General features: G+C 44.4%; 1 protein-coding gene across 1 annotated transcript; it reads right to left on the minus strand.

Annotated features, from left to right (window-relative positions):
- Positions 1-3,416: 3,416 nt before the first annotated feature.
- Positions 3,417-8,176, minus strand: LOC125513145 (uncharacterized). The gene is made up of 5 exons (XM_048678184.2): positions 7,757-8,176; positions 5,707-5,792; positions 5,287-5,592; positions 5,072-5,155; positions 3,417-4,104 (listed from the first exon to the last, which is right to left on the minus strand). Exons 1-5 carry the CDS (start codon positions 8,159-8,161, stop codon positions 3,672-3,674), a joined length of 1,314 nt encoding a protein of 437 aa, XP_048534141.2. The 5' UTR covers positions 8,162-8,176; the 3' UTR covers positions 3,417-3,671.
- Positions 8,177-10,219: the final 2,043 nt, after the last annotated feature.

Consider the following 10,219-nt stretch of genomic DNA (forward strand, 5'->3'; position numbering starts at 1 on the left):
GGGGGGGGATGACCATGATCATAAAGGCTGTATTTGGAAGATTAAAACTCCTCCAAATATTCATGTCTTCTTGTGGCTTATATATAACAATAAAAGTTTGACTAGGGACAACTTAGCGAAGAGACGCCATGTGGCTGATCCTACCTATGTTTTCTATTGTAAACTAGATAGCATTCAACATTTATTTTTGTAATGTATTGTGGCTACCAAAATGTGGGAGACTATTGCTGAAATCCTGGAGGTACATGTTCCTCATTGCTTTGTGGTCTTGTTGTTTTTTTTTTGGGGGGGGGGGGGAGGAGGAAGAATGTTGTTGTTATCAACTTGATTACATCGCTACTTGTGGAGCTTATGGTTGCTATGAAATGAATTTGTTTTCAGGGCCACTCTTGGCGAAGTCTTTATTTAATAATATGGCTGCATGCATCATTCTAATGCAGAGGCCGGGGGTTATCCTCCTTTTCAAAAAAAAACTCCTTGCGAAGTCTGAAGTGTGTCCTAGACATGATAGGATGTTTTGTGCGTCAATGGAGGGTGCTTTGCAACGGTGCTCAAGCTTCACTGCTCCTTGAATGTCTGCACCTATCATAATCGAGGGGGAGCTCCTGAAAGTAGCGTGGGTCGGCTCTATGATATGCCACTCTTCTGGTGGTTAGCATTGTGTGCTTCTGATGTATATCTATGGCTTCCTTCCTGTTGAGTACCTATCAGACTGCTTGCTAGTTTTCGTTAAAACATTGTAATAAGTCCATTGCAGCTACTTCTGGGTGTGACTGAGAGCATTTCAAACGTTGTAGTCTGGCAGTTTGTCTCCGCTTTAATAAAATGTTTGGGCGGGGGGAAACCCCTTTGATTCAAAAAAAAATATCAAGCTGAGGAGGGACTGGCAAGACGCTTATCCTTGGATCACTGTCTCTTTTTGTTCTCTTCGTTATTCTTAATTGGCGATTTTACTGACAGTGAGGCAAAATTTTACTGATAGTGAGGCAAAATAGTAGACCGTGAAGAGGACAAAAGTATGAATATTAGAGTTCAAGAAAGCCCATTAGCCATGCAGGAGATTTAAGTGAACTTTGTTGTGCTATGTAAGAAGAATGTACAAGGCCTCCCGTGTCGCTCTCGCGGGCGGCTCGGGAGAAACCCCAGCCGCCGCCGACAGCCACCCTCGCCTCCCCCCTCCTCCTCCTGCCGCCGCCGGAGGGCGTCCCTGGGCAAAGCCCTCGGCGCCGGCGGCGGCGGGGACGGCTCTCCCTCCTCTTCTCCAGGCGTGGCGGCGCGGGACGCTGGCCGGCGACGGGGACTCGTGGGCGGTCGGGGGCGCGCACCGGCAGTGGTGGCGCAGTGCGCCGGCGTGAGCCGCGCGGAGGCGTGGGCAGCTGGGTCTCCAAGGATCCGACGCCGCTCTGCCCAGGGGAGCTCCAGATCCCGCTCCCTTCGGACGGCGGCCCGTTCCCTTGGCCGGCGGTCCCCGCGGCCGCGACTGGGGGCTGGTGGCGTAGGCGGGTGTGGTGGTCAGCGCAGCGTGGTGAGCAGGCCATGACGGTGCCTGGTGACTGCCATGCCTGGTCTGGGTGCCTCTCTTCGCCCAGATCTGGACCCCTCTGGGGCGGTGGCTCGCACGGCTGGTGCTCTCCATGGTTGCGGCTGGGGGGTCGGTGGTGGCTGCTGTCGGCGGGGTAGGCGTGTGGTGGTGTGGTGTTGTGGCCGGCGGTGAGGGGTTGGGCGCAGGTGGCAGCCGAGACAGAACCAACTCTGTCTGTGCACGTGCTCGAGATGAGCGGCTGTGTTTGCGGATGACTCTTGCTGGACCAAGCGGGGACGCTTGCCGTGGACTGGCAGGAGAGGGGAAGGTCTAGCGCTGCCGGACTCGGTGGCCGGCGTTTGCGGAGTCGGCCGGGCTGGGATGCTTCGGGCGAAAGCCTATTGCCGACCTCGTCGGCAACGATGATGACGACGTCTCCTGGCGCCGTGTCCCTTCGTGAAGGCATCATTGGGGAGCTACCGTTGTCGGCTATTTCTCTGTGTTTTGGGCGAAAGTCTCAGATCCTTCTCTGGATCGGACGATGACGACATCTTCAATGTTGTTTCCCCCTTGGGGGCGTCGTTTCAGGAACCAGGGATCCGCGGTTGGTTGTCTGATGTCTGGGCTGGAGTGTTGGTTCAAGTTGCTGGTTTGTAGGGCGGTGGCGGTGAGGTGCTCTGTGATGGCGACCAGTACCTTGGTCATCCTATGCTGATGGTTGACCTCTCTTTTTGGGGCTCGTGGCGGCGGTGAGGTCTCGGTTTTCGGCACCCTTCGATGGCTTTTGAGGTTTGGTGGCCTGCGGAGTGCTATGGTTCTCTCTATTTGTGATGGTGGCCGTGGTGTCGCTCAGAGGAGGTGTAGGGCTATCTCGGCGGAAAATTGCCCTTCGGGACGGTCTGTGGCTTTCTCTGCCGCGACGTTCCTAGGCAGCAGGATGCTCTTCGATGGTGGCTACGATCTCCTAGCTCTTCAAGGTGCAGAGATCGCATGTAGCAGGCAACTTCTTCTCTACGTCTTCTCGGTGGCGGATGTCCTTTCAACGGATCCAACAAAGCTAGTTCCCGCTCTTCTCGGTCCACTGATGGTGATGGATGCTAAGTTCTTGGTGTTGGCTGCTTGTCATAGCTCGCTTCTGGTTCTTTTTCTGTTGTTCCTTGTTCCATCTTGTATTCTGTTGTTCCTGGTTCCTTCTCCTATGTGTCGGGTGATATCTGTTGTAACTGTCGTGTTGTATCTCAGTCTTATCTATAATGAAAATAGTTCAGGCGGGCTTAGACCGTACTATGCCTTAGACCGTGAATGTACAAAAAAGAATGATGATGATGCACCGTCAAAAAAAAAAAGAATGTACAAGGAACGATAGCACTCTGCCTTAGACCGTGAAGAGTACAAAAGTATGAATAGTAGGGTTTTGCTGATGCATGATCAATGCTCCTTTGAACTGTCCTATGGTTTTCCAGCATCTGCGTTGGGCTCTTTTGCCATCTGCGGCAGCCAAGCCTCTACACTTGACATTTGTTCCAAGTGAACTACGGTTGCTGAAACCTTGACAAATCAGGCAGTGTTTTCAACATCCATCCGTTTACGTTCTCAGCGATTGTTTTTCCGTAGCGATCGTATGAGGAACTCAGAAATGTGTGCCTAGAATAGCATTTGAAGACATGCCAGTTTATGGTGCAATTTCGAAATGCCAAATTCTAAAGGTTGCAGATACTGCTTCAGAACAAGTAAGTACTACTCCCACTACAAGCACCGAACACAAAATAATTTTCTCATGCCGACATAATTTGTGCTTCAAAGAAGCAAATGCCAGCAATGCACAGTTTTTCTAACGCAATACTTCAAAATCCACATGCCCGAGAGCTCCAGCCAAACGAGCATAACATCATCATCACGCTGAACACCACGGCCACAGCCATACAGCCAAGGCACGGGGAACTTCAAACTTACGAGTTTTAGTACATGAGGACATTACGCATAACAGATTTTCATCGCCATCTCCAGATCAGCTACTTTCTAAAGCCCTAACGCATATTGTCTTGATATGCACAAGCAGTATATTATTCTCAAATCAGATTGTTTTACTGCGGTAGACTGTCCTTGGTGCACAGAACCTGGCCTTGTTGTGAGGATTGCTTCGCAGGGTTCAGTTCATGGCCTTGTAGCACCTGAACGCTGCGAACACGGTTGCAGCAGAAGCAACAACAGCAAGAGTGGTGTAGGTGTCGGACCTGTCCCAGGTCTCAAACCAGGTGGGCGTCCGGCAAATCTTCATGCGCCCCTTCTTGCTGGCAGCACCGTTTTCTTTGTCACTCTCTGTCGTAGAGCTCTTGTGGTTCTGCTCAGCTGGAATGTTCTTATCCTGTTTTGCTTCTGGCACATCACTTTGGCAGCAGGTTAACCCTCCTCCATTGCCCTGGCAGCATCCACCTGCAGGTGCAGGGTTGCAAGCAGCACCGTTGGTTCCATTTGCTTCAGGGGATTCTTTGGCGCTTGATTCTTCCTCAGTCAGGCCATTCGTCGCGTGCCTAAGCTCCAGAGCTTTCTTCTGCTGCTCTTCAGACAAACCCAACTGGCCCCTGCAAGGTAGGATAGCACGTGTAAGAACCTCACTTCAAACTTCAAAGAGGGGTATCGCTCTATGGAGCAAATATTGGGCAAAAGATCAATTAAACATGAACAAGACATATCAGGGCTTTATACAACATTTGCGAAACAAGATCACAATCTTTGTTATTTGTTCGATTGCAATGAGATTGATGACAGAAACGACATTTTCAAATTTCTGAAGTCACTCAAAATAAATAATCGAGGGCATCAAAAATACAACACAGTATCCTTGTGTGGCATCACACGAGCAGAATAGTTCATGGAAATGCGTGCTTCAACATAATTCATGAAAACTACACAGGGAGTAAAAACTACCTACAACATGCTGCCTAGATGCTTGCAGTCTGTAGTCTTTAACTTGGCTTACTTTACCATAATAATGCTCAAGAAAAAGAAACATCAGTGACACGTTTTCATCGCTGTATCTTCCCATAACTCAAGATTATGTTACTTGAAGTAACCAGTCATTTGGAAACAGATTAACCAGTGCTGTAGACACTGGCGGAGGAGCCCAATGGGCAAGGTGTGGCAGCCGCCACACCTTGATTCAGCACCAATTTTTTTATACGTAAGCATACACCTTTTCTTTGCGAGAATACCTAAGCATATACTACTTGTCGGTTTTTGATCACACTAGATCGATTCACCCAAGCAAAGCTAGATGGAAGCACACAAATTTTTTCGTACTAGAACACACACAATGCGGTTTTTATAATACTATCAGATTATAAATCAGGCGCAGAATCTATAATGTATAAGCATGTCATTGTCAGGGTCCAGATACAACAGCAACAGAGAAGGACGCAGAACTGAAAATGTTGATAGTACCCAACGACGCTATACAACATAGATACAATAAAAAATGATGGGTTAAATACTACAAATATCATCTTCGGTCACAATTAGCCCATGTAATAATTAGAAGGGGAAGTATACCTCCATAGATGGCCCACAATCTCTCCTTGTCCGATATGTTGACGCAGTAACACAGGCACATCATCAGGAGCAACATAACCATACCTAGAATTAGAAAGACAGTAATCAATAACTGGATTATGATGAGGTATAATCAAAACAGAGTACGCTACAGGAAGGTATTGAGATTATTGGTGCACAACAATGTAGATTTTATGATAGCTTCGGGTTCTTACCAATGACCAGTCACTTCTCCCTTGGCATCTGGACTGAATATGATGACATTTCCTGCATACTTGTGACCTCCAACGTGTGAGCATGCACTAACAGCCACCTGACCATCAAGACCTTGTCCTTCAATCTCTTCCTTGAACCTTGTAATCAGAGCAGGACCGCAAACACCACACCTTTTATCCCTGCTTCCATGGCAGCAGACAAAAACAAAGGAACCTTTTATAGCCTCAGGAGATCCAGGAAGCCATTCAGTATCTTTCACGAGTACTTCTTCCACAAAGTTGTCGACATCAAGGTGGGTCAGCTCTCTGCAAACAACACAACACATATTGAAGAAAACAATCAGTTGACTCATGTATTCCATTACCTAACAGTAGAAAGGGAAAGGCTACATGTTTATTTCTTTCCAGCCTTGCAGGTACCTGTATCGGATCATATCAGGAAAGATCAACACGTCTCCAAGAGATGACTCAGTGCCATCTCCTCCTTCACAAATTGTCAGTTTGGTCTGAGAAAAGTAAAATAGACCATTCATTAGCAATAAAAAACAAACACATGGGAAAGTCTTGTCAAGTAATCTAATTATTATTATTATAAGGTGTCGTGTGCTTCCGTAAGCACAAGTCACATTGCTGAACCATTGGATCACATTAGGATCAGACACATGCACATCTCAGAACTAATTAAAAAGGAAGGGAAACTGACATGCCTTAACAAAAATAATCAGACAACTTTCAAAAATAAAATAATAAGAAGAACACCAGCCAAAGTATACATACTGAACTTAAAAGTGAATATAAGAAGAAAAGTACATAAGGGGGTAAACTGGCGAAGTGTATATGAAGAAGAACATAAGGCTACTAGCTTAGAAAGATTAATAATATTGAACAATAACACTCCAGATTCCCAGAAGTTGTACAGTTGCGAAACAGTGACATACTATCAGAAGAACATACACTTACTAGTTAGTTTGACATGCTTTTCATTAACTTTGTAACTATGTACCAATATCTTTATATGGTGTAACTGCAATTTTTTAGTGTTGTCCTACCATCCAATACCAAGGAGCAAAGACCACATAAAGGAATAAAGAAGCGGAACTTCTGCATTCAAATGCACCATACAAATCATGCACGTACACCTATACAAAAAGAAAAGGAATCGGGCAGTACTTTTCTGATTCTAGTAATATCAACTCCATATATCACATGATCAATGTTCCATAACATATACTCCCTCTGTCCCACAATATAAGACGTTTTTGTAGTTTCAAATTGAAGTGCAAAAACGTCTTATATTATGGGACAGAGGTAGTACTTTACAGATCATGTGATCAATGTTTCATAACTTCAGCTCCATGTATTGCGCTATGTGGATAATATAAAGACAAAAAAAAGAGCAAGCTCTTTGTCCTCTGCACATACATATATGATTACAAAAGTGCATGATGATGAACTCTAGCCAATACTGATGGCAAGCAAGTAACATAGCAAAGGATGCAATCAAATAATGAAATAACATCTAAACAGGAACAAACTGAGCCTAAATTTGAACCAAAATAATTCCCTATTTTTATATGCCTACAAAGATAGGATAACAGGATATACAGACATCAGCCAAGCCACCAAAAAAGTACAGCGTGTGGATTTAAAACAAGCCATATAATCAGAGCCAGATGGGCCAGAAAACCATATGAAACTGCTACAATGAGTCAAGGAACCATACAATTGGATACACAAATTCGTGAACAAAATCCACATAGCGCAATAAGTAAATTGAGAACCCGCCGATTTTATTAACACTGGAAATGGAACCAGATACACGAATTCGTGAACAAAATCCATTATATGCAGTGAGAATCCAACAAAATGACGTTGCGAGTCAAATAATTGGATAGAGTGATCCAATCACCCAAAGCATACCAAACACGTCAACAAAAACACCGAATCACCACCGAAATTCGACTCGCATGGCCCATGTGTACACGCTAGAGTGTGTGGATTCCGAGATAAGTTCAAACCCGAAGAGCACAGTAGTTGAAATTGAAACAGCAACAAGATGATAAGTACAGAGACCCCAATCTACAAACATAACTGACACGAAATAGTAAGCATACCAACACAACTAATCACCATAATTAAGCGAGTTCTACTGGCTAATTCAGAAACAATAAACTGAAACAAGAGCACTCGGAAACTAAATACACTAATCGCAATCGGATCGACTGATTAGCTTTAAGGGTCGCGATCTCCTGCAGCTTCAGGAACCCAGCACCACCATACGCAGTGCTAGCCTAATACTAGTACTAGTAGCAGCTAAATCCGACGCTCGGAGCGACCAGCAAGCAGTTCCCACTCCCAACAACCAAAATAAAATAACACTACCAGAGCAGAAGCATACCAATACCACGTCACAACTCAAAATCAGCCAATTACGAGCAAACCGAGAGGGAGAGGGAGAAGAAATGCTCACGCTCTTCTTCAGATTGGGCTTGCGGGCCTTGATGGCGGCGGCGAGGTGCCGGGGGAGGTGGTCGGACTCGGAGGCCTCGACGTGGGACGGCCACTCCTCAGGGCCCTTGTAGCAGAGGAACACGTGGCGCTCGTGGAAGCCGACCGTCCCGGCGAGCTTCTCCTTACCGAGCTCCGCCCGCTGGAACCCGAACTCCTTGTCCAGGTCGGGGGCGGCGGCGGCGGGGAGGGTCGCGTCCGGCGCGAGGAGGGCGTCGCCGGCGGAGGCCGCCGTGGGGGAGGAGGGGGAGGGGTCGGCCATGAGGAGGGGGAGGAGGCTGTGCTGCAGCAGTCGCCGACGGCTTGGCGAAGGGAGGACCGGCGGAAATGGGATTTGCTTGGAGAGTTTGGGGAAAATGGAAAGCATCTCGGGTTTTATGGTTGGAGTTGTTCTTGCGGGAGGGGAAAAGGAGGCCCCACTGAGAGCGTGTGTGGGTCCGGCTCGCCAGTGAGGTTTGGGTTTCGTTGCTTAGCGATCGTGGGGCCCACGCTAGTGATAGCGGTCAGCTAAACAGCTGGAGTTTCCGTCTTCTCCTTCCTTTACCGTGGCCCTGGGTATGGAACTCTGCAAGTCATGTTTTGCCATTAGTGTCTGTGAGCGGAGCACATCTGTCAGGGAGCGTGGTTAGTTTTCTTTCGAGGATGACAGTTTCATTTAGTTTTTCTATAAATTTCAAAAAAAAACAATATATAGTTTTTCTACAAATGCACTGTAGAACTTTTCAACGGTACTAGATAATTGCTCGTGCGTTACGACGGGTATATATACTCTAGTATGTTAGCTCATATTTTACCTTTTTATATTAATAATTTAATTATGTTTATCAAATTCTACTCCTAATTTACCTACCTAAATATATGGAGTATTTTAGAATTTTATTTCTTAATCACTTATTAGCTTACCACAAAATATATAAATTTATTTGCTAAGTCAATAAAAGGTGAGACAATAAGTCGGCTTTCAAGAAATGGTGCCAGAAAAGTGATGGAAGGTTAGACCCACCTGGTAGGAAAAGGAACACTATCTTTTTTAAGTATAGATATAGAGAAGATAGAGATAGAGATTAAGTATAGACAAAAGATAAGAATAGAGATATAGAGATAGAGATATAAAGATAGAGATAGAGATAGGTAATTCATTTATAAGCCCAGGCTCATCTGCTACTGGTGAGTAGTAGATTCAAAAAAACTGAAATTTTCAGGTATCGAAGATGCTCATGTGCGTCAGGTGCGTGTAAAATTTCGTGGTGTTTGGAGATCTGAGGAGCTTGTGCTAAAAAAATCATCTTCAACTAGTGTTGTTTTCAAAAGTTTTTGAGAGACACAAAGTTTTCTTTTTTGCGACGACCTCCTCGGTTGTTCAAACATCACCAAATTTCAACAATATAACTATCACACAAAGCATTATTTTCATGATCCATAAGCATAAAAAGTCTGTTACTCTTCACATATGCAAAATTATTCTCATCAATAGTAGTGGGGGCAAATTCAATGAAATAACTAGCATGTGACACTTGATTTACATAAAACCAATTGAACATTAAAATTATGATGAAAAGTTTTATGGTTATCATTACTCTTTATAGCATACATGTCATCATAATAATCATCATAGATAGTAACTTTGTTGTCATAATCAATTGAAGCAATTTCCAGAGTAGTGGATTCAACATTAGAAAGTCATGACCTCTCCAAATCCACCTTTATCACTGTAAAAAAAATCAACATCCTCCAAAATAGTGGGATCATTACTAACTAGAGTTGACACTCTTCTGAACCTACTTTTATCATTGTTGTAATCATCATAAAAAGGAGGCATGATATCATCATAATAAATTTGATCATCAAAAATAGGGGACTAAAAAGATCATTTTCATCAAACATAGCATCCCCAAGTTTATGGCTTTGTATATCATTAGCATCATGGATATTCATAAAGTATATACTAACAACATTGCAATCATGTTTATCATTCAAGGAACTCACACCAAACATTACGTTAAATTCTTCTTTTAAAACTTCATAGCAATTGTCAGAATCCATGTTTTCAAGAGAAACTTTATAAAGATAAACAATTTAACACAACTTCACTTCCATTTTTTGTAGTTTTTTCTTTTATAAACCAAATTAGTGAATAAACAATATTCAATTGCAAGATATGAAGAAAATACCTTCAATCACTCACCTCCCTGACAATGGCGCCAGAAATAGCTTGATGTCTAACTACGCAAATTTATTCTTGTAGACTTTGTTGGGTTTCAAGAGCAGAGTTTTGTAGGACATTAGCAAATTTCCCTCAAGTGGATGACCTAAGGTTTATCAATCCACGAGAGGTGTGGGATTAGCTGGTCCTCTGTGAAACAATACTATAGCCAAATACAGGTAATCTCTTGTGTCCTGAACACACCCAATACAATTGTCAGTT

The sequence above is a fragment of the Triticum urartu genome, chromosome 1A (assembly GCF_056163025.1).
Source record: "Triticum urartu cultivar PI428250 chromosome 1A, HENAU_Tu73, whole genome shotgun sequence".
Classification (NCBI taxonomy): domain Eukaryota; kingdom Viridiplantae; phylum Streptophyta; class Magnoliopsida; order Poales; family Poaceae; genus Triticum; species Triticum urartu.

Coding starts and splice junctions, on each gene's coding strand:
- LOC125513145 (XM_048678184.2), bottom strand. CDS start 8,161: ATGCTTTCCATTTTCCCCAAACTCTCCAAGCAAATCCCATTTCCGCCG. Junction 5,593..5,706: donor CCTGATATGATCCGATACAG/GTACCTGCAAGG, acceptor TGTTGTTTGCAG/AGAGCTGACCCACCTTGATG. Junction 4,105..5,071: donor ATTGTGGGCCATCTATGGAG/GTATACTTCCCC, acceptor CCTACCTTGCAG/GGGCCAGTTGGGTTTGTCTG.